Source organism: Ailuropoda melanoleuca, chromosome 16 (genome assembly GCF_002007445.2).
Source record: "Ailuropoda melanoleuca isolate Jingjing chromosome 16, ASM200744v2, whole genome shotgun sequence".
NCBI classification, from domain to species: domain Eukaryota; kingdom Metazoa; phylum Chordata; class Mammalia; order Carnivora; family Ursidae; genus Ailuropoda; species Ailuropoda melanoleuca.
Window position 1 is genome coordinate 8,292,354 of NC_048233.1, and position 24,227 is coordinate 8,316,580.

The following is a 24,227-nucleotide window of genomic DNA, read 5'->3' on the forward strand; positions in this document are numbered from 1 at the left end:
AGAGGACAACATCAGATGCTTGCTATGTGCGATACTCCTGGATACAGGACATGGGAATTCCAGGTTTCCATTATTACAACTAAATAGGCATCTTTTGTGCAAAGACAGGCTGCTAAGGCATCTGAAAACTCACTCATAAAATGGCATGTAACCTGTGGTTTGGGGAGTTTTCTATTTGTTTACTCAATCTGCCTGTTGATAGAACCATCTCTCTTCAATTCCCTTTCTTAAGCTCCTTTATTCCCTTATTCCTCCCCTGCCTCTAAATTGTCTTCCATATTACACTTTGTGCACCTAATAACCTCTAATTTCATAAGCTTCAAATTGCTCCCCTCCTCTTGCTTGAAACTAATATTCCCTAAGAAACTCATTTCCAATGAGAAGAGAAAGAGGGTGGAGGATGGAGCAGAAATCTTTGAATCCACTGCATAATGACCGAGTACCCTCGACGAATACCACCAAACTTTGTAAAGCATGGTGACACGTGTGTATCATTCACCAGGTTTCTCTCTGGGTTTTTAAAATTAATCTTTATCTTTCCCAGAGTAATACATGCACATAATTTAAAGAGAACCCAAGGCTTATAATGAGATATAAGAAGTTTCCTGCCCTTCTCTGCCCAACCAATCCCTCCTCCCACTCCCATCTCCCAGAAATAACACTTGCAACAATTTTAGACATCTCTTCTGATATTTACCATGACAAGTCGTGTGCTTATGCAGCTAGTTCTCATATACATGATAAAATCACTTCTTGTCTTGAAAGATGAATTTTATCCACATTCATATTTTTTTTGCTTATCCATCATCCTAATATTCATTAATCATCATACTTCAATTTGCTCATAACCACACACTTTCTTCTATTCTATGGATTCCAACCATACATATAGCTTTCCTTCCATCCTTCTTTCATTTTTTTTAAAAAACATTATTAACTCTCTCACCGTCTCATTTGTCTGTATATATAAACATTATTGTGTTGAACTTCTGAAATCTCAGGTTTGTACTACAATATAGCCTCACCTAAGCGGAATATAATTATTTAATCTTTAAAAAAGAGAAAATGAGATGTTTTAGGCTTGCAAGGCACTATTATTTGTTCAGTGATTGAGGTTAGGCTCTAGAATACAAGTAAGTTATAAGGTACTATGCAGAAAAATTGCAAATCAAGGGAAGTCTTTCAATTGTGAGGTAACAGTGTCTGACGTGGTGTAAGATTTACAATGCCACCTTCCAATGTCATCCGCTTATATATTTGATATGAATAAATGCTTTCTTTCTTGTGGTTCCTTGCAAGACTGAAATTCATGGATCCTCTTAATTGTTTGACACTCAGAATACATCATAATCTCTACATACACAGCAAATTAATCTCGTAGTGGGCGGCTGGAGGCTTGCTATAATGGCGATTAGCTAGGCTCCTGGAAGTCCCAGCATATCTCACAAGACCCTGGGTGTAAGTCCCAAACTCCTGCATTTAGTGTACAGGGTATTAGGGTGAATGGCATGGTTCTAAAGACTCGATAGTTGTTATTTCTGGATTCTCTTTGAGAGTTCCATCCCTGGGAAATGTATTATGAAAAAAATTCTACAATTGGAATTCCCTCATTTCTTATGAAAAATTCTGGTAAGTACCCGTATGTACAGGAAGTCCCAGATGGAGATCCAACTCCTCCCGAAATTGTAGCCTCTCCAGTCTTTGAAATATCCCAGAACACAGGCCAGGTGGTCTAGTCCACACACCAAGCTACGAGGGGTGACTGCCTCTCCCAACAGTTCACTATACTTAATAGCATTGGGGAAAAAAGGCAATGTAAAACGCATGTTTTTTAATTCTTCTTTCCCAGCAATCTTATAAAACAATTTTAAGATCAACTAATGGGACCCAGGGGTGGGAGGCAGGGAAGGGGTACAAGACCAGTGGAAGACAAATGCTTCCCCTTTTCTGCCTTCCTACCCTGGCAAAAAGAAAGGGGAGACCAGCACCAGTAAGATAAAACCATAAACATTCTTCTTCCTTTTTTTTTTTATTAAGAAAGCATGCAAAACACAACAACAACAACTTGTGAGATCATACACCCCCTTGCCAGCCTGCACCAATGCAAAGCATTATGGGTGGTACGAAGGACTCACCAAACCAGAAACCTGGGGGTCGAAGAGAGGAAAGCAAGGATGAGTGGATCTATACCACGAAACTGCTCCATCTGTCCCTCTCCTCCCATTTCTCCCTCATTTCCTCTTGTAGGCAGCAAGCTCCTGTAGTTTTGCACACATCACCCAATATGACAACGACGGTACTTCAAGCCCAGCAGTGCTGGACCAACAAGAAAAAGTAGTATTCTTTCCATTTCATGGAGGGGAGGGGAAACTGAGGCCCAAAGAGGGTCAGCTTTGTCCTGTGCCATTTAGCAAGGCTGAGTTTAATGGAAGGGCACTAAAATCCCAGGAGGCCTGACGGCCAATCTCCAACCCTAGCCCCAAACTTCAGTTGCTCCGGCTGCCCACCAGTCTTCGCGAGGCTAGTTTTCAGAAGACACAGAAGAATTATGAACAAGGGACATTTACACGTACAATTTAGTCTACCCTCGCAAATCCTGTGCGGATCTGAGTAGAAAAGGGGTTTAGAAAAAGAAGTGATCATTTGTAAAGGGGGAATCCTGGGGAGAACAGATGGGAAGTTGTATAGGAGGCACCTTGACTGGCAGGAATCAGGAAGAGATGCCTAGAATAGGGACACAGGGCAAAGGCATTTTGCCACCCTCTAAGAGACATTCTCCTTTCCCCAATGGGAAATATTATGTCACACTTCAACCCCACTGACTGCCCAACAACGGGGGATTCAAGCCATTCACACCCCCATTTCTTACAAAGAACATCACAGAAATAAAGTGCTCTTTAGTTAACAGCCCTTTCTTGCCCCTTTGCTTCAGCCTTCTTCAAAAAACTCTCATATATAACCCCCTTACAAAGAAAGGAAGGGGTGGATGAGGGAAAAAGGAAAGAGCAGAAAGCTAGATCTCCTGGAAGTCATGGGTAAATAAAAGACTATGAACAAAAAGCAGAAATCACGGAGACAGTGGCCCTGTCCATTCCTTACATTTTGTCCTGTAGCTTTCAGAAAGTGAACATTCGGTGAAATAAAAACAGAAGTAAAATTGTTCTTCCCTCTCGTAACTAATATTCAACAATTAACATTAAACATGCACCAAGCACTTTGCAGCAGTAACTCATGGCCACTCCTCATTAAAGGAGAGTTGTTGTCCCTGTACCTTTTTCTGGGGGGTCTCCCTTGGCCCTCATAAACTCTCCTCTCTAGATTATTTACTACCAATTTCCTTCACCCCTCGAAAGCTGAATGACAAAAGCTTCAGCCCCAGTGATCTGGATTCTGGGAGAAGCATTTGCCTACATAATTAAATAACTGAAATATTCCCTACCCATATGTATGCCAGCTCCTTTTCCCTTTCCCCACCCTCCTACCACCAATGCTATAGGTTTGGTTCTGCTATGATCAGTGGGAAAGAGGTTCCCATCTTGTCCTAGGACATGAGGAAACTAAAAGAGTGATAATGGCTTACTGTTCTTTCTTGAGCGTTCCAGAAAATGGGGGGAGAAGATGAAAGGGGAGGAAGAGTTGAGCCAACAAATGAAGGGGGACGAAATAATATTTGCCGAATGGGAAAAGGGGACTGAAGGATGATTTGTAAATGCAAATATGAGCCACAGTGAATTTCCAGAGAAAATTATGTTTAAAAATTCAAAAGGGTTAAATTGAAACCATCTCCTAAAAGCTGAACCTATGCTGAATAGGTGTCCTCATCCCTACCACAGAAGCAGAGTTCTGGCTAAGACCAACTCTATCTCCAATAGACTAAGGGCTAGGAATAAGCCAGTAGAAGTTTCTAGTAGCTTATAGAAACTGACTGTTTTATATTCCATCGCCCCTCTACAGTACTTGACTCCACCCAACCCAGACCTCTTATGCCCCTAGGATTTTATGGTCACCCTCCTGCACCACCACCATCACTCTTACCCTAGATGGGGAGTGAGGATCGGCAGAAGTGAGGGTTGAAGATATAAAGGGACAAGGAAGAGCTCAGAGGACAAAATTAGCACCATTGAGTAAAACCTGCAAATTCATGGCTGCCAAGCAGTGTTTTAGATCCCTTTTACTTGAGAATGTGGCTTCTCTCGTACTGGACTGAACTGACAGGAACAGAAAACAACTGAGGGCCAAAAGGTGAGATTAGCATAGAGTTTCTCGAAGAGAAAGGTAAATCAAAGTTTGAAACTATTCTCTGTAGCTGTCAAGGCCTCACCTTCCGGCCAGATGATTTTAAATTAGCAAGGGGTGGACACGGTCCGTGGATGAGGGATAGTAGACTGGGGACAGCATATAACCAATAATAATAATAACAATAATAATAATAATACCATAATAAGAATAATAATAAAAGAATTCGGAAAAAAAACAAGAAGGAAGAGGAAGAAGGAGGCAGGAAAGAGGGGGTTATCTTCGGCAGAATCTTGCGGTGGCTTCTCTGACAGAGCAAGAACAAAAGAGGATATCTAAGTATATACAGCAAGGAGGAAGGGATGGGCTGGGGCTGCTCTTGCCCCACTGCCAGACTTCGCCGCCCAGCCTTGGGCTCACGGCCACGCTCCACGATGCCCTAAGTGATCAAGTCCCAGTCGAAGTCATCAGGGATCTCTTCGTTGGTGCCAGGAGGTGGAACCGGTGGCCGAGGGACCATATGGTGTGCTGTCAGGAAGAGAGAAAGAAATTAAAAGGAGAGTGGATGGAAAGTTATTCTATCAGTCTAGATCGGCAGTGCTCAGCCCCAAATACTACTGTGAGGAAGGGCTGGTGAAACTATGGTCCTTATCAACCCAGAGTTGTTTTCGTTGCTAGCTGCCACTTCAGTGGGGTCTCAGGAAAAAAACCAGAGTAAACAGAGGTCGCATGGCAATTTCACACTATGCAGCCGCTAAGAATTATACTTACGAAGACCATGTAATAATGAAAAAAACATACACAACGTACTATTATATGAAATCACAGTACAGAAATTTGTAGATATATTACATGGATAAGGAATACATGGATAAAGGGGCTGATTTCACCCAAAAAATTCAAAACACTTGTGGTTAGGCAGGACAATAACAGCGATTTTTCTAAAATGTATTTAAAAGCAAATGATCTGTTCATTTTATGCTATTTATGGCAAGTTAGGGTCTTCCTCCAACCCCCGCTCCGCCATCAGAGGTAGTTCAGTTCCAGACCCCTGATATAGGAGTCAGGTTGACATGAAAGCAGACATGGGCACAAAGCAGGTATGTCTGTATAACATGTTCATTGTATCTGCCTGAGCACATCTTCCATCTAGATTTCAAAGCTGGACATAAATGTTCAACATCTTTGGACTGTTTCCATGTTTTTACTCATTTTTTTTTAAAGATTTTATCCATTCGAGACAGAGGGGAGAGAGAGAGCACGAGCAGGGGAAGAGGCAGAGGGAGAGGGAGAAGCAGACTCCCCGCTGAGCACAGAGCCCAATGTGGGGCTTGACCCCAGGATCCCAAGATCATGACCTGAGCCAAAGTCAGTCATTCAACCGACTAAGCCACCCAGGCGCTCCTGCTTTTACTTCCTTTTCTTACTGCACCACAAGTTATGCTCAAAGTAAATCAGTCTTCTTTAGTCTCCCATGACATAAACCTCCCCAGCAAGGGGTCCACGCTCCAGCCTTAGGAATCATGAAGGCTCACGCACTCCCAGCAGGGACAAGCAAAAGGGAAGAGAATGCAGGCTCAGAGCCAGAGGAAAGCAAAACAGCTTGTCAGGGTACAGAGTGTTGGGTTGTTGGAGAAACAAGCTTCCCGGCTCTTACCTGGGCGATTGTATCCTGCTGAGTCCTGGGTGGGGATTGGGTACATTGGTGAGGGGCCAGGGTAGAGGTGCGGGGCTTGCGGGTGCACATAAGAGTTCACTGCCAAAGCAAGATAAGAGTTACTTGAGTGTACTTTATTATACTCAACGAAGTGGGGCCCAATATAGAGGGGGAAAGAAGTACTCTTTCTCCCCTTAATGTCTCCTCCCTTGCTTGCTCTGTTCTGTAGCTTCAGCAGGCATAAAGGCTTTCTGCAGGAAGGGACCCTAATTGTCACTAGAATTGTGAAACCTCATGGCTATTCGAAGGATGACAAATATAGAAACATGATCATTGAATCTCCTTCATTTCACTGGTTTGAAGATCGTGTAACTGTAGAGAATCACAACCCCATCTGAGACACACATTGGGAATGGGCACTTTCTCCTCCCTTTTCATCAGTAATTCTGATGTCCCAAATTAAGGTAGAAAAGGGAATCCTACGGTTTTTTCGTGTAGGACTTTACTGATACACTAGATGTTCAGTCAACGTCGCAGACAAACTCGTCCTGCTGCTCAGTCTGGGTCACTGCTCATCAGATGATTTTTCTCAATTCTCTTCTGCCCTTCCCCCCCCCCCACGCTCTCTTTTCATCAGAGCCTCCAACCTCCTTGACAACTTGCTTGGTTCCTACCTTGGTTCATGGCTGGCTCTTGTTTGCCACTGGTAAGGGCACAGGAGTCAGCAATACGGGCAGAGGCTGGTGGCCGGTGGGAGCCCCCTGGGGGGGGCACATGGCCGGTCTGAGTGAGGAAGTGGTTGAGAGAGTCACACAGATTGGCAATGTGATGCTGGTCGAGGCTCCAGTTCTTCTGCTCTGCCTGCCGCAGGCTCTCCATCAGTTCTACAAACAGAGAAGAAAGAAATGCTGCCCTTTGCAGAGGTCCTGAAGCCCCCATGGCATCTACCCCCATCTCCCACCACTTCACAAATCAACACCACTGACTAGATGCATTGCCAATAATAACTGACATCACTTAGAGCTCTACATTTTCAAACTCTTCTTCTGTTGGTTCCTTATTAAATTCTTATTACAATTTCCATCTTGCTGGTAAAAAAAAACAAAACAAAATTTCAAAAGGAGTGAGTGAATTAGCCAGTAAATGGTGACAAAACTACCAAACAGTGGTCCAGGTTTTTGGATTCCTGAAAGCCTTCCCACTCCAAGGACAGAACAGGGTAGGATAAAACATGGTCATATTTTGAGTGAGTTAAGGCAAAGTTAATGAAAATTAATTTGAAAGTAACATTGGCATCATCCATCTTGTGAAATATGGAGGGAAAACAGTGGAATCCTCCACCTTCAAACTTCACTTAACTATCCCCTTCTGGTGCTGGTTTCTACTGGGCTTCCCACTCACAATGTCCTCCTCTTCCCTCTGGCCATCCTCCTCTCATCACTCACCCGAGAACTGTGACTGCTCAATGCTGGACCAGTTGAGCCGATTGACCATCTTAAAGCTTTCCTTTAAGGAGTCGATATTGGAGCACCAGTCAGGAGGAAAGGCTACAAAGATGTGGGGAGAGTGAATAATAAAAAGAATGAAGTGTAAGCCAGCAGCCAACTGATAGCGGACTGACTATGTGCATGGGTATCAATTACATTACCAGGATCATCTTAAAATCTCCCTCCCTGGAAACTGAGGGCTGGTAAAGCTACCGATGCTTTAGGGAGAAACAGCCTAGCTCCTCCGCAGGAGAATATGCAAAGCAATCGCAGGTGGTCCAAGAATTCTATAACAGAGCTCTAAGTAGCAACTTCCCCTCTCTCAGAGGAGCTGTGCTGCGGGGCCCACGCTAGAGACGCACTGCTAACTTCCTAACCAACAGCACCTCCAGGCTCCAGGCCACAATCGGAACAAGGGAGAGCGCACCCTCCCCTCGGAGCTCCCTGCGCCCTCCTTACTCACCAAAGCCAGTACTGTTGATAGGAGCCTGGCCTTGCGCCTGTTGCTGGGGCTGCTGCGGCGGCGGCTGCTGGGCAGGGTGGGGGTGGGGATGGTGCTGATGTGGGTGGTAGCCTCCGTGCTGCAGCGGGGGTGGGTGCATGGCCATCACGGAGGCAGGCCCATAGCCTTCGGCCCCAGCCTGCTTCCCCCCCGGCGGGGTACAACCATCCGGGCTCGGGGTGTGCAGTGGAGGAGCAGCCCCTACAGTAGGGGGGCCCTGGGCGGGTGCCGGCTGCGGCTGCGGCTGTGACTGCTGGGGTGGCGGCTGCGGTGGCGGCTGCTGCGGTGGCGGTGGCGGCTGCTGGTACATGTAGTAGTTGTTGGAGGGCGGCATGTCCCCCAGGAGAGACGAGAAGCCTGCAGGGTGGGAGGAAGCAGCCAAGTGAATTGGGCAATGCATTTTCCTTTCTTCTTCTTTTTTTTTTTTGAAATATTATTTATTTATTTGAGAAAGAGAGAGCGCGCGCATTGCAAGCAGGGGGAGGGGCAGAAACAATCCTCAAGCTGACTCCCCAACGAACGTGGAGCCCAACGCGGGGCTCAATCCCATGACCCTGAGATCACGACCTGAGCAGAAACCAAGAGTCAGACGCTCAACCGACTGGGCCACCCAGACGCCCCAATGCATTTTTCACTAAACAGGAGTTCCATGGGGTGGAGATGGGAGGCCTCAGGCAGAAACCCCAGACTTCAAAGGGTAAGGGTGTTCTGGGAAGGCAAGGATCCTCTCAGCTCCTTCTGCGCCCCACAGCTCCCCCACCTCTGTAGATACAACAGACAGATGGAGGGTCCTGACAGTGTGGCAGCTGCTAAAAGTTTAGCAAAAAAGGTCAGCATGTCCCTTTTTATGCTATTCCTCAGGGATTTGGGGGTAGGCCTGTAATCACAGCGTCAAAAGCAGTCAGATATCAGGGGAAGTTTAAAAAGTAAATTACAAATAAAATAAAGCCACTGGGCACCTACTCTCTCTTCTTGCTTACTGTGTCTACACTCTTCTGCTGTTACCATCTTCCTGGATTCACTACCAACAAATGGAGTTGGGTGTGGTGTCCAGTAAGGATGGATGAATTTCTCACCCACGTTGGGCAGGGAAGAACTAAAGACTGAGCCTAGGCAGGGGCTTTCAGCCACCATTAAACTTGAGTGAACACTTGAATCCTCACTCAATCTAATTTTTCACTTTGTCTCTGAGAGCCCCTCCCTGCTCCCCACTTCTGATCAACCAATCATCTGACTTGGACTCGTTCCTCAAGCAAAGGCTACAATCTCAGAGCAGAACTCCAGATCTAAATCCCCCAAGACGTAGAAGAAACCCATGGTAATTAATATAAATTTTCCAAAAGGTGGCTTCTAATCATTTTTCATCAACCCCTTCATCCCCTGTGGCCTGTACAAGGCAACTGCACAGGATAAGAGGGTCTGATGCCCCACCCGAAGTCGCCCCCCACCTCTAATTTCTTTAAAAACAGAAACAGAGGAGTCACAGAGGGCTGGACCAAATGATCTCTCAAGGAGCCTTCCAATAAGAACTTTAAATTACTCTCACATGGTAATTCAGGAAATTTGAGTATGGACAAAATATAAACTGATGTTAAGGAAGTATTACTAATTGTGTTAAGAATAATAATGGCAGTGGATAACCAAGTCTTTATCATTAAGACTGCACACTGAAGCAGTATCTACAGGTGGGATGACATGTCTGGGAATTGCATTAAATTACTCCAATTAAAAAAAAAAAAAGCTGGGTGGTAAATGAAATGAGCTGAACAGAATGTTGGTACCTGTTAAAATTGGGCCGTCTTGAAAGTTGAAAACCTGAGGGCTTATTATACTATTTTCTCTATTTTTGCATCTGTTTGAGATTTTTTCCTAATAAAAATCAACATGGGGCGTCTGGGTGGCTTAGTTGGTTGAGTATGTAACTCTTGATTTCAGCTCAGGTCATGATCTCACGATCTCAGGGTGGTGAGACTGAGCCTCGAGGTGGGCTCTGCGCTTGGTGGGGAGTGTTTTTAAAGATTCTCTCCCTCTGCCCCTCCCTCTCTGCCCCCTCCCACTCACTCTCTCTCTCAAATAGATAAATCTTTTTTAAAAAAATCAACATAGGGGGTGCCTGGGTGGCACAGCGGTTAAGCGTCTGCCTTCGGCTCAGGGCGTGATCCTGGCGTTATGGGATCGAGCCCCACATCAGGCTCCTCTGCTATGAGCCCTTCTTCCTCTCCCACTCCCCCTGCTTGTGTTCCCTCTCTCGCTGGCTGTCTCTGCCTCTGTCAAATAAATAAATAAAATCTTTTAAAAAAACATAAATATAAATACATTAAAAAATTAAATTATCTCACAATGAAACGGATTCTTAGGGAAAGGAAACCACTGCTGTCCCCTAGTGGCCATCCTCTAAATGACCTGCCTGCAGCCATCAAGTCACTGCCCTTAGTTCTAGAAGGGGGATCCCTCCAACTCACTTTCTGAAGCTAATAACCCAGCCTGCCTCTTGAAACAGCTGTCCTTTAGGACTAAACCAGAAGAGCTTGACTCCAAAGAATTTTGGTTTCTGACATGCTTCCCCTGACCAGTGATCAGCCCCTCTTCGTGTGAAAAATAAGACAGAAGGGAGAGAAGAGAACGTTACCACCCATTCAGGAGTGTAAGGACGTGCAAGCCCTCATCCCAGCTGCAGGCTTACCATGCTGAGAGGAGGAAGAGGATTTCTCCAGCATGGATTTGTAGAGGTTGCGAAAGGACCAGCTTAGATCCTGAAAATTGATCTCTGAGTAGGAGAACTTGAAGTCATGGTTGGTGTTATACAGGGGTGGAGGACCCTCAGCACTTTCTCGGCCTGGAGCCCCTGCTGCCACTGCTCCACCATCCACAGATCCCGGGCCCTACAAAAAGGAGTAAGAGAGACTCAATCCATGCGCTCAATCAGGAAAACAGCCCTTTCATGGTCACCAAGCTCTCTGGCTTGTCTTCATCCTCTCCTAACTTTTCAGGGAATGAACATCATCTCCCCTATTTCGTTTATTCCTATCGTGATGTACCGCAAGCCTTTTTCCCAGGCTCTGTCCATCTTCCATTCTCATAACCTTTTTGGCTCCCCTTCTTCTCTTCTCACCACTTTTCTTCCCCCCGATCTTTTTCAAAGTTCTGTTACATCTCTCTCTCAACTTCCCTCTTTTGCTTTCCCCTCTTTCCCAATTTGTCCACCTACTACATCACAGATACTCAATACAGAATTTTGAACTGGCAGACCTATGAACCTGTTCAAACACCACCCGTCCGTCCGTCCCTGTGCACCCTGACCCCTCTACTTCTTACCTGGCCGTAGCTGGTGATAGATGTGGGGCTCTGAAGGGACATCTGAGGATTCCCCTCGGAAGGCAGTGAGGCTTCTCCACTCCCTGGAACGCCTCCCCGTGGGCTCTTGCTTGCCTCCTGTTCTGGTGAGTCTTGGGATAGCTGAGGGTTATAAAAGAACAGAAATCTAGAAGCAGAAACCAAACATCCTCCCAAGACCCATGGTTTCACCTCATCCTTTGCCCCAAACACAGGAAAGGACCAAAACTACAGGACAGGATGTGGACCGAGAGGCCAGCTCAGAAATAGCACATCCCCATGAGCTGGGGACTTACATCGTCATCTGGAGGGTGTCTTCTCTTTCGGGAGATGTCAGGGCAGGTGTCGATTGTCCAATAAGAGCCCTGGAAGGAAAACCCATCCCCATAGAAAACAAAATCATTATATATGGAAATTCCCACCTTTGGAAAAGTAGGTATCTGGGAGGATTTTCACAAAAAAAAAAAAAGAAAGAAAGAAAGAAAGAAAAGAAAAGAATAAAAGAAAAAAGAAAGAAAGAAAAAAGAAAAAGAAAAAAAGTTACATTAAGAAAGATAATTGGAGAATCACACAGAATCCTGAGGGGACTGGCTATTTTTGAGGAGTAAATTTGTCCTAAAAGTTCAATGAGTATGTCAGAGGTATGACCTGTGGTCCAAATACAGGCCTCGACTGTTCTGGTATCTAGTTCAAAGAGCTGGAAATGGCCAGACACAACCCTCCCCTTCCGTGTGATCTGAGGCAAGGCTCTCCTGAACTCCAGCATCCACGTCTATCGAATGAAGAAATTGATTTATCTCTTTTCCCTTTCGAAGATAAAAGTCATGGGATTTTTGTATAGAAAAGTTCCCGCAAAGATTATTTAGCCTGCCTTTCACATCTAGAAAGAGTGCCACACATAAGAAAGGGGGCATGAAAGTCAACTTTACCATAAATAATTCTATTTAAAAAAAAGATTTCACAATCTTTCTTAGTCACTCATGCTAGTGGGGGCCCACAGGCAGGATGGCCAAGCTCTTCCTTTGAGGAAAAATAAAGCTGCTTCTCTAATTAACATGATTTCCTCTTCTGGGTAATTAAAACAGCCACAGGACTCTAGGCTGTCAACTACTCCTCTCTCCTTCCTGCCCCTCCTTTCAGTGCTTACAGGAGTGTCTCACCTTCCCAGGGTCATCCCGAGGTCTGGGCACCTTCCGGAAACACTTGTTGAGAGAAAGGTTGTGCCGAATTGAATTCTAGGGAAGCAGAGAAGCAAGTTAGCTTTCAGCATTATGTAAAGCAGCAAAATTTCTAATAGGGCACAGAGGGACACGAAAGGACATAACATACAGTAAAGTTCAAGTACCAGACAAACTTAGCACCTCTTAACTGTACTGACAGAGGAACTTCCCTAGCAGCTAGCAAGAGCGCTGAGATCAGAAAATGCAGAAATTAAATCAGTGGGAGGTAATGCCTATAAATTTGACTACCAGGTGTTTCTGGTATATATATATATATGTATATATATCTATATAATCTTTCTGGTTATATAGTTTTTCAATCTTTCCACCCAACTGACAACAGGCATATAAATACCTCAAAATCACATCTGCCCGGTTTCTTAATTCATTCTAATCTCCCATAAAAGAATAATACTTTAAGACTGTTTATATAAATAAAAACAAAAGATAAATTAGGAGCAAAACAAAGGCACAAGTTCACCTTCGTCTTCTCAACAGCCCACTGGAATGCTACATCTGGAGGAAGGAAATAATGTTGCATATGTGTGCTGGATGAGGGTGGGGGTGGTGGTAGTTAGCAGGGACATATTCATGAAGGAAAAGCTGAATGCTTCCAGTAGCCTCCAGCTCATCATCTGGTTTGTATGTCAACTGGTGATTTACAGAGCAAAAGAACTACATCAGATCCCCACTCCTACTCAACAACTGGCAAATGAGCTGTTGCTCCAAAAGATGGAGAACATCAGTCTTCCTTCTTTGCTTGGAAGAGGAGTTTCCTTCTTCCTTTATTGCCAAACAACTTATCCTCTTACTACTTGCTTGGTGGATGAGCTGTTGGTGAAGGACCTTATTATTATTATTGTTTTTGGTGGTGTTGTTCTTATTATTATTATTGGTATACAGTTTTTCAAAAGATGAGGACTATGTGCCAGAAGCTTTGGAAATCTGCTGAGACTCCTACCTCTAGGTAGGAAGAAGCAATGCCATGCCTTGCACAGTGACTTGAACATAGTAGAGTGGCAATAAGTATTTGTGAAATGAATGAATCTCCTTTTTGAGGACTCGGAAGGTAAGAGGGTATGATGAACAACAGCATCCTGCCATCCTCATAACTACACTTAGTGGCTCGATATCACTGGAGTTTCCCTGATATACCTTATGAAAGTTGTTCAACTCTGAAAAAGAGTAGGGGATGGGAGATATAAGATTTTTAAGTTCACACATCTCTAAAACAGGTCAGAGTGAACTGGACCGGGTTATAGGAAGAAACAAAAGTAGGGATAAAGGCTGTCAAAGGCTAAAAATAATTGCAGGTGACAGAAGCCATCCCACCTTCCAACCAATGCCCGCATTCTTGTAATAGGGGAAGTTATCACAGATCCAGCGGTAAATCTCACTGAGGGTCATCTTCTTGGCCGGAGAGGAGTTGATGGCATAGGTGATAAGGGTGGCATAGCTGTATCGTGGCTTGCCATCCTGGTGCACTGCTGCCTCGTCTTTGCTCAGGGTGGCATTTGGATCTGTGGGTGAGCCTGGGGGACACTTGCGGCTGCCACCAGGAGGCCCAGCCTGAGAGGCACTCCCAAGCTTCTCAATGGTGGCTCGAAGGGTCAGCTGGGGGAGCCAGTCTATGGAGGTGAGGCTACTCTCTAGGTCAGAAGCCATGGTACTTCTGGATTCTGGAGAGAAGAGAACAAAGGGGAGAGGAAAATAGAATAGATGAGTGTTATAGCTGGTTACTAGTGGCAAATAATATTCAAATCTTAGTGCTTTAAAGGAAGTAGAGTTTCTTCCCATTATAACTCCCATGGGAGACTGTCACAGGATAGCCCTCAACCAAGGGTTCCCAAAGCGCCCAAACAATATATCACCAATCACCTACCAGATGACAGACTAGTACTTACCAGTCTTACATCTTAATGTAGAACATAGCCAACAGGACTCCCCCTTCATTCAGGACTAAAAGAGAAGTCAAACCCCCCACCCAATTGAGCTACTCCCTCAATCCTCCTTACTTAAAGCCCTATAACATAATATTTTAAACTATATAGTTTTTTTTAAAACTTACTATACCACGTAAAATCAGCCAAAGTCTACTCTCCAATTATGTGATGCTTGTTTTATGTACACACAATATCCACAGATAGACAGCACAAGTGAACGTGGAATGAAAAAGTCTGAGTAAACACAAATAGACACCAACAAAAGCACACACCAACACTTTTACAGATGTTTCATACTACATGTATTTGAGCACTCACCCTTTTTATCCCATAGATGTGCACGCGAGGCATATGAGATTCATCCCAAGCATACATATGACAACCAGCAAAGGACAGAAGCACACACACATTAACAGTGGCCCCCGGACCCAGAGATCACAATGAGATATACGATGTACCTTACCAGCAGGGCACAAAGTCACACACAGAGGTAACAGATCCTGAGTACAGCTGCCCTCACACCTTTAAAGCTACCCCTGGCAAGCTCCCTCCCACAGCCACCAACACCAGGAAGAAGCCATCCGCAAGGACCTCCCACCTCTCAGCCTGCTGGGGTTTCACTGAGCCCGGGGGAGACACCCAGCTGTGTGCACACCGGTAACAATCAGATAGCCTGGCTAAAAATAGCCACTCTGGGGCTAAGAGCTGGCTCCCCTTCTCCCGCCTCCTCCTCTCTCCTCCCTTCCCAGCCAGGCACACACGCTTGCTGCCCCTCCATGCAAACTCCTGGCGCTGCCAAACCGCCCACGCCTGATGTTTGCACACCCTGCTGCCACCCACACAGCCTGGGCGCTCTTGCTGGCAGAGAGGTGTAGCCAGAGTGACGTCTTGGTGGGGGAAGGTGAAGAACGCCAGCTGCTGTCTGTTATTGCAGGATCTAGAAAGGCTGGCAGCAAGCGCTTGGTAGCCATTTGGCGCTCGCTGAGAGCCCATGCCAGCAACCCCCTAAGCACTTGCTGCCTGGCAGGTTTGTGCCTGCACAGCCGGGGGCGTCCAGCCAGTATCTCCTTCTCCTATCCCTGCTGACGGTCCCACCAGGGCATTTCTCGGGAGGAGCCAGGGTTCACATGCCTCAGAATTCAGAATCCTGGACGGAAACACATGGCCTATGTGATTTCTAAATCCGCACCCAGATAATATGCACAAGCATTATGGATTCAACTAGACACGAATCCACATACTTTGCATTTAAAGGGGAATCCCAGATATGACTGCCTACTCCTCTCTCCTGACTTCAACACATCTTGCAGGCTGTCAGCTCACCCTGTCACCCGTAGCGGGGACCCTCCTTCCCTTGAGATTTACCCTTTCTCCTAAGGGTCAGTGTTCTCACTCATGTGCCTCTCCCCCAAAGTCCCCACCCACACAATCTTTGCATGTACACACATGTACCCTGCACCGTGCTCCTCACCGGCAACACACCCACTCTCCAAGGCTGAAGGAAACACCTTAGTGCCTCAGGGGCCTGCGCAGCATGAGACCCAACTGAAACCCAAGAATTGCTTGACAGGAGAAAGGGGGGGAAAAGGTATGTTTATAAATAGCATCGTGAAGGGGTTTCCCCCTTTATCCTTAGCTTCTCTTCCCACCACCCTCCTTTACAGCCCACCACCACCATCTTGCCTTAAAATCATGGAAACTTGGAAGCTAATAGGGACATTTAATCTTTCCGGGAAGCCTCAGACCTCCTAGCGCATTACTAAATAAAAATGCCACAGCACCTGGGGTAAAGCAGTGCGCTCTGGGCAATAATTGGTCCTATAGCTGGGTTATCCCCGCTGAACAGTAACGTGACAATAAGCAGGTTCTCAGTGACCAGGGTTCTCCTGGGTCCTCCCCAGAAGGGAAGGTCTATAAAGAATTCCCAGTATCTCCTGCTAAAGATCCCCAGGAAACGTCATCTTAAGAACACAGAAGCCTTCCGTGGACACTTCATTTGAAAGTCTCCCAACACTGGACAGGGACATAAGAGTAGATTTCAAGTGGTTTACAGAACCCATCTGGCACATGCCAATCTCTGTGAATTCCGGAAAGGGAAGCACTCTCAGCCTTTGCTAGCTGTTCTATGCTCTTCCCTATCCTTACCCCAGCACCAGGTTAGGAGAGGTAACCTTTCTCCAGCACCCTCCCGGTCAGCCCTCCAGATACCGCCCAGCACTGAAAATATATCCTAATCTTACCAGCTACAAGACGCTTGCAGCAGAAGGTCCTTCTGATCTTTTGGCACCATTCTCCCTTTACCCATCCCACTTCCTCACCCCCATCACTTCCCCATTCTTGAAGGGCAGTCCAGTGCATAGAACCTCAGAGATGAGGTCCCTCAGTTCTATTCCCAACCTTGACACTGACTCACTAAATGTCCCTAACCACCCCCTGCTCCCTGAAGTCTTGATGCCTCAGTTTCCCCCTTCAATAAAAGGGATGAAGTCATAAACACTGCCAAAGCTTCATCCCTGGAGGGAAGTGAATGAAGCTTAATGAGCTCGTGGCTGCCACACATTCCATGCTCCCCAAAATAATGGCACGAGGCTAATGTTCAGGGCTATTATTAGAAAGGCAAACAAGAGGTACTTCCATTTCTCAGTCCAACCAACCTAGTTACCCAGACCTCTCTCTCCAGGTGGGCCTCGTGCCACTGGGCTTGGGCAGAACCTGAGTCAGGCCACATTCTTCTCTGCGTGCTGGAAGACTGAAAGGAAATACCCACAGAAACTGGGAAAGGCAGCCAAAGGGCAGGCTCCGTCACATCCACAGGACGTCTAATGAAGACTACAGTACTGGGAGAAAGGCAGAGAAAAACAGAAAGATATTCTGTTGGAGTGGAAGACTGATCCTGGATGAGACGTGTTAAGAGTCAAAACAACAGGCACAGTTTTCTTCCCACTTTATCTGAAAGGCCAGGAATCGCTCTCTGGATGGTGGAAAGGTCAGGTACGAAGGAGTGATAACTTCCTGCTCTGGACAGAATGCCAACACTACTAGAGTAGTGGTTAAGTTGACCACATTACCAATTACCAGTCAGGCTGCCTGGGTTTCAATCCTGGCTCCACTACTTACTGGCTGTGCAAGCTCGGGCAAGTTACTTAACCTCTCTGTGTTGTAGTTTCTTCATCTATAAAATAGAGATGATAACTGTACCTGCACAGGGTTGTTGTGAGGATTGCCTCGAGTTAACATTTTTAAGGTGTTTAGGAAGTGTTAGGTAAGTGTAGCTATTATTATTTTTGAATGGGGAAAAAACAGAGAGTGTTAGAAATGAGAAAGCAGACCATTGAGGTAAGACTGGAAATAGCAAGCCTGCAATGGTTTACATTACAAAACCCGCACTGAGTTTGCAATAGCTCTCGGGATGTCAGCATCTCCAACTTTAACTTTGGGGATAGTGTCACCCCACTACTGACCAATGCCAGGACCAAGCAGATGCCAAAGATGAAGGAATGAGGGGATATCATCTCTAATTTTTAACCGGGGCCAGATCTGGTCATAAGACATAATCTGGAAAACAGCACTCTTTAAAGCATAGTTAATCCAACCCAAGAGCCTTCTGCTTCTAGCGGATTCCGCAGAGGCGAGGAGAATTAGGGAAACTCCATCCCAGCAGGGGACGTGTGGTAAGGGTCCACCTGGAGCTGTTGTGGTACAGCTCACTCTGAGCCACTCAAACAAGTTGCATTCCGGCATCTGGGAAAGCACTTCGGGAGAAATGCATTGCTATTACACCGGAGTCGGTTCTTTTCACAAAGTGGGGGAGGGAGTTCTAGAGGTAAAAGCCAAGGATCGTCATGCTTTTGAGACCAGAGATACCAGAAATGAAACTCTCTTACTAGTTCTAGAAGTGGCCCCAGCCTGACACTGAGCTGCCCTGCCACAAGAAATGACTTTCGTGCAGCCATTCCTGAGGGTTCCCACTGGCCAGGTCAGGCCAAACCCTTCCTCCCAGCAGGGCAGCCTCACCAGCACCCTTTCCAGGTCCTCGCACAGGGGCACCTGCTTCTAGAGGCCTAACCAGATTCTGGGTAATTGGAGGCTAAGTCTGAAAAGCACGTATGTAACTGTCTCTTCATACATACCCACTCAAAACAGAGACAGAGCCACATTCACCTGAATTAAGAAACATATGGACACCGCTCTCTAGCACAGCTGTGCAGACCTGGGTTATAACCCGGACTCAAATACTACCACTAACAGGTAATTTCCAGGACCAAGCAGACGTACGTAGGGACTCAGGCAGCCCACCATGGCCCAGACAGAGAAAGAAGAAGGAAACCTAAAAACCCACGTAAGCTGAAGCCTCCCACTTGGTTTTGCTGTAAGGTGCACACAGATGAGGAATGTACTAACGGCAAGGCAGGAAAGCCGGCACCAGCTAGTGATCCCAGGTGGAAAGACACACTGCTAAACACATACAGCCCGGCCTCCACCAGAAGGATTTCCTGGCACCTTTTTCCTGCCTTTTCTGAAGATCCTGGGCTTTGATGATTCCTGCTCCGTATCTCATGAAAGAAAACTTAAATACAAGATTCCAGAGACACAGAACAAGACACGGGAAGGGAAGAGATGACACTATTAGGTGCTTTTCTGAAAGAAAATTCATCATAGGTCAAATCTCCCAGGGGGTCAACTCGTTTCAACGGAAGACTGGAAGGAGGCTGAGCAACAACACCCCTCTCTTCCTACCCAGGATCTGCTTTTTCCCCGAGGAACTGTCAGTGGAGGACAGGCGCTGTGGACAGGAGCTGTGTAGGGCACGAGGGCAGTGGTACAGGGCCAGCCTTAGGGAAGCACTTCAACGCAGGAGTTAGCGTTCCCCTACAGCCTTTCTCCTTGCCTTGGGACAGGTGGGATTTCTATTTTCCCTTTGGATTTTATTGATAGAGGCATGCTTCCATCCAGGAATGGGTGTGCCACGAGAGGAGGCCTCCTGGTGTCTGAGGAAGGGTGAGTGACAGTCATCACAGTGGGTTGGAGAGAACAGCTCTGGCGGATACTAAGCTGACGTAGGCTTACAAGGTAAGAAAAGGTAGTATCAGTGGAGGCCCTAGACAAGTCTAGGCCACGAAATGCCACGATGACTTTAGTGAGGTAAAAAAGCCCAAGAACGGAGAGAGCTATGGGAGTCTGGTTGGGATGTGTCCCTCATCATTACACAGTATGGATGGAGTTCTGAAAATGCAGGCGTTTGCTGATATTCCTTTGCCCTCAGCATGAAAACATACATGTCCCTAGGGACCTCAGATGAATCCCATCCATCTAGTCCCCAAACACTAAGAAACCCATTTCTCAGAGCCTCTGCAGCAAGAGGTAAGTTTGAATCCAGGAGCTTCCTCAGAACACATTCCGCGGAGGATTCTCTGAGTTATTACTCTACCTTTCCCAGTGATGACACCCAAGGGCCACCATCTCAGCCCCTACACCCACTAGTACCTAAAGAGGACAGAGAAGGTGAAAGAAAGCACTAACCTGTCTCCAAGGTTCCCCCAGCAAAGGGAGGGAACCACCTGGTACTGGAGTTTGGGGTTGGAGGGACTCCCCTCTTCAAAGGCAGATGAACAGTCTCATCCTCAGTGGCTCTTCCTGTACTTGGCTGAGCATCCCAAGCTGGGGTGGGGAACTGGGTCCCCTGAGGATGAGGAGCGGAGGGAGGGGGAGGTGGGGGAGGAGGAGAAGGAGGTCCTACCTGGGGAAGGTGGCACACCCCCCACACCCTGCCTGTAACCCTGGGGAGGAGGGGAGGAGCCTCTCCCAACCAGGAGTTGTCTCCTCCCCCTTGGGGGAGTCCCCCTCCCCCCCAAACTGGATCTTTCGGGAGTGGAGGGCTCTTTCTGTCTGCTGGAGATCGGAGCGGAGGGGCTCTGCCCTGTTCCACTGTCTAGGTACAAGGAAGTTGAGAGGAGAGTTCTTCCCCTCTCCTGAAAGGCTGAAAGGCTACTCCTCTGCTTTCCCTGGAGTGTCCTCTGCTTCTGAATGTAAGGACTCCTCTCCCCTGTGAGTACTGGATAGGATGGAGGGCGCCTACTCCACAGGCATTTCCCCCTTTCTCTTAGCCTCAGAAGTCCTGAACTGCTGAGAGTGTGCGTTTGGAGGGGTGGAGGCACGCTGGGGCGGTCTCGCTCTGCCTGCTTCCTTTAGTAGGATCACCCCTTTCTACTTCTGGAGGTCTATTCCCGGGCCAGGATGGGGGTTTTTCCTCGCCTCTAGGAGAGACTCTCCCCTAGACGGGTCTCTCCTTCCCCTCTCCCGAGTGGTAAGGGTCTCCTCTCCAGCGGGGAGAGAGGCTGCTCCCGTCCCCGCTCCCGCCTCCGCTCCGGGGGTGCCCCCGAGGGTGGGGTTTTCCTACTCCCCGCTCTCCCCGAGCTGGCCTGGGCAGCAGGGTCCGGGAGGCCGCGGCTCCCGACTCCCGTCCCTGGCTACTGTGGCGGCAGCGCCTCCTCTAGTCCCGTCCCGTCCGGTCCGCTCCCTTCGGCGCGTGAGGCCCCCGGCGCTGCCACCTCTCGGGCTCCGGCCAGTCCGGGCTCCCGGGGAGCCAGAAGGCGGACGGACAGTGTCAGGGCTCGGCTCGGGCTCGGGCTCGGCTCGGNACGCGCCGACCGCAGCCGGGGGACGCGCCGCCGCTCGCTCACCTCCAGCCGCTGGGCCGCGAGCGCCTCGCCGGCGGCGCGAGACGGCAGCCCCCTGCTGTCTCTCGGGACGGTCCCCGGTTCACGCCCGACACTGTCAGCCGCAATTTCACACGTGCGTTCTGGGGTGTTCTATACACGACAGACCCGAGGTGTGTTCTCCGGCACGTCTTTGATGGGTTTCCCGTTCCCCGGAGATAGTGTATAAAGGCGTATGGCGTTGGGACGGAGTTAATCTGTAAATGCTTGTTGAAGGAGTGGATGTGTAAAGAGGTAAAAGAGCACGGAACGGAGAAAACTCTAGACTAAACTCTATAAACTTGTGCACGGCCCCTTTTCTATCGAGTCTTAGCGAGGAGGGGACCTTGATACTCGCCCTGACTACCCGTAAGGCGGTTGCAAGGACCACATGAGATAATGTGAAAATACTTTTTAAACTGTACAGTATACAAAGGATGCAAAACACGACTTCTCGTTCAGTTCACTTGACGATCTTGTAACATATCTTGTCCTGAATGTCACACGGTAAAGAATGTTATTCTCTGCCCCATCCGGAATAACCCCCCTCCAGAGACAGAAAAATGCCACCAGGGAGCTCACCTCTCCTTTTCCTCCTCCAGTCACATTATTCCTCTGGAAATTCTTATATATTTCATCCTCTGACCTGTTAAAATTTTCTCAAACTATTCTACTTTCTATCATATAAAATAATATGAAAGCAAAAAGTATCATCCATGAAATATTTGATTTGTTTAAAAAAAAAGACTGTATTCAAGATTACAGTTTGATGACTACATTTCACATTTAGATAGTAAAGTCTTTTATCTTCTGGCTAAATGTATGATACTTTAAGTTATGCATAGATAAAATTAACATTATATTTACAGTGTGCCAGGCTTGAGCTAACAACTCTGCATGTGTTATCACATTTAATTCTTCTAGCAATCCCACAAGGTACTACTATTACGAGACCTATTTTACAGATGAGAAAACTGACTTAGAAATTATGACTGTGTCTAAGGTCACATGATTAGTAAGTAGCAAAGTCAGGACTTAAACCCACAAACCCAAATAACTCCAAAGACCAAACTCTTAACTTCTATTCCATTGTCTTGAACTGTCAGAATTAAAAACCATCCTTAATCTTATTGTAATAGGGATGTAAGGGGACAAATGGTGGCTACATTTGTGATGAACACAGCATAATGGATAAACTTGTGCAATCGCTACAGTTGTACACCTGAAACTAATGTAACATTGTGTGTCCACTCTATTCAAATAAAAAAAGAAAATAGATGGCATTTCCTCTACATAAATAGAAGGCAGAAAGGTCAATTGGTTGTTTGTGATATAAATATGAAAAAAATCCTTAAAGTGAAGCCCAATTGAGCCTTTTCCACTATACAGATTTAAAGCTGTATTTTCCCCCTCTTTGAAATATTAACTTGTTCTCCCACACATAGGTAATTTGGTATCAAATGCTTCTTGCTATGTGTTAGATGTTTTGATATGTTTCATTTGTCAGTCATTTTCTACATTTTTCTATGTATGTGGAATTTGGAGGGGCAGGGGTAGAGAGGTAGTATTTAAAATGGGAAAGCTAGGGAAGGATTAGACTCTCTTTTCCTGGAAATTTAGAAAAATTAAAAGCTCAATAAACTATTTTATATATACAAGATATTTGCTGCATTATTTGTAACTGTAGAAAATGAGAAAATTTGCTTAAATAACCATAATAGGATAACTGTTGAATAAATAATGGTATGTCTATATAATAGCTGATTTTTTTTTAAAGATTTTATTTATTTATTTGTGAGAGAGAGATTGTGTGCACAAGTAGGGGGGGCCTCAGGCAGAGGGAGAAGCAGGCTTCCTGCTGAACAAGGAGGCCAATGTGGGACTCCATCCCAGGACCTGGGGTCACGACCTGAGCCAAAGGCAGATGCTTAACCGACTGAGCCAGCCAGGCATTCCAGATTTTCTCCTTCTTTACCATTTAGATATTCTGCAATAGGCATGCATTATTTTAAAAGGACCAATTTTTTTCATATATCTGAATATATTCTAGTGAGAAAATCATATTTAAAAAGTTTGTATAATATAATCATGTAATTGCTTTTTAAAAATATATACTTATGTGTATTTACATATTTGAGTATACACACACACACGTGGATATACACCAAAGATGTGAGCTTGAAGGTAATTTAATTTACCTCATTTTCTACTATATCTATAATTAGTGTTCATATGGGTTTTGCTTATGTAACTTTTAAATTAAAAGAAAAAAAACTGATAAATAAGCCTCCATTTGTTCTGTTTTTGCCTTAAGACGGGGGAAGCACTTGCATTCATTCTCTGTATACTTTGCATTAAGAAGGGTGATATGGAGCAGAATAAAAATACAGTCACTGAGAGGCACCTGAGTGGCTCAGTAGTAAAACATGCCACTCTTGATCTTGAGGTCATGAGTTTGAGTCCCACGTTGGGTGTAGAGCTCAGAAACATATATATCTAGGGGCGCCTGGGTGGCACAGCGGTTGGGTGTCTGCCTTTGGCTCAGGGCGTGATTCCGACGTTCTGGGATCGAGCCCCACATCAGGCTCTTCCGCTATGAGCCTGCTTCTTCCTCTCCCACTCCCCCTGGCTTGTGTTCCCTCTCTCGCTGGCTGTCTCTATCTCTGTCGAATGAATAAATAAATAAAATCTTTAAAAAAAAAAAAAGAAACATATATATCTAGAGAGAGAGAGTCACTACACTGAAACATGCAAGAAACCAAAATGTAAGGATTCACCCTTTCCTGAAATAGAACATATTACATAATTCACGAGTGTGAGTCTACCTTGAGCAAAATGCTTCCTCATACTATTGGTGACTAATATGTCACAATACCATTTTAGAAACATGTATTAAAGACTTATGTATTATATAACACAATGAATATGATTTGTGTATCCAAATCCCAGCTTTGGTGCTCAGTAACTGTGAGTACTTAAATCCTGTAACTGTTCTATTTCCTTATCAGTAAAATGGGGATAATAATAGGATCTGCTTCACAGTGTTTGGAGAGACTATGTGACTTCATGCATGTAATGCATTTAGATAAGTACAGAGAAGAAAAACCTGAAGCCTGAAAGAGGCTTAAAAATCATACCAAGCAAATGCAATGTA

General features: G+C 46.0%; 1 protein-coding gene across 2 annotated transcripts; it reads right to left on the minus strand.

The window, feature by feature from the left end:
• Window positions 1-2,016: 2,016 nt before the first annotated feature.
• FOXJ2 (forkhead box J2) lies at window positions 2,017-21,289 on the minus strand. Of its 2 annotated transcripts, none has more exons than XM_034645116.1 (11): window positions 21,059-21,289; window positions 13,768-14,114; window positions 12,376-12,450; window positions 11,512-11,580; window positions 11,198-11,338; window positions 10,566-10,764; window positions 7,844-8,239; window positions 7,339-7,440; window positions 6,568-6,777; window positions 5,894-5,992; window positions 2,017-4,764 (listed from the first exon to the last, which is right to left on the minus strand). In XM_034645116.1, the coding sequence occupies exons 2-11, from the start codon at window positions 14,098-14,100 to the stop codon at window positions 4,676-4,678; spliced, it is 1,713 nt and encodes a 570-aa protein (XP_034501007.1). In that variant the 5' UTR covers window positions 14,101-14,114; window positions 21,059-21,289; the 3' UTR covers window positions 2,017-4,675. The 2 variants fall into 2 exon arrangements, with proteins under 2 accessions (XP_034501007.1, XP_019665388.2); XM_019809829.2 differs by lacking the exon at window positions 21,059-21,289 and adding an exon at window positions 19,899-21,009.
• Window positions 21,290-24,227: the final 2,938 nt, after the last annotated feature.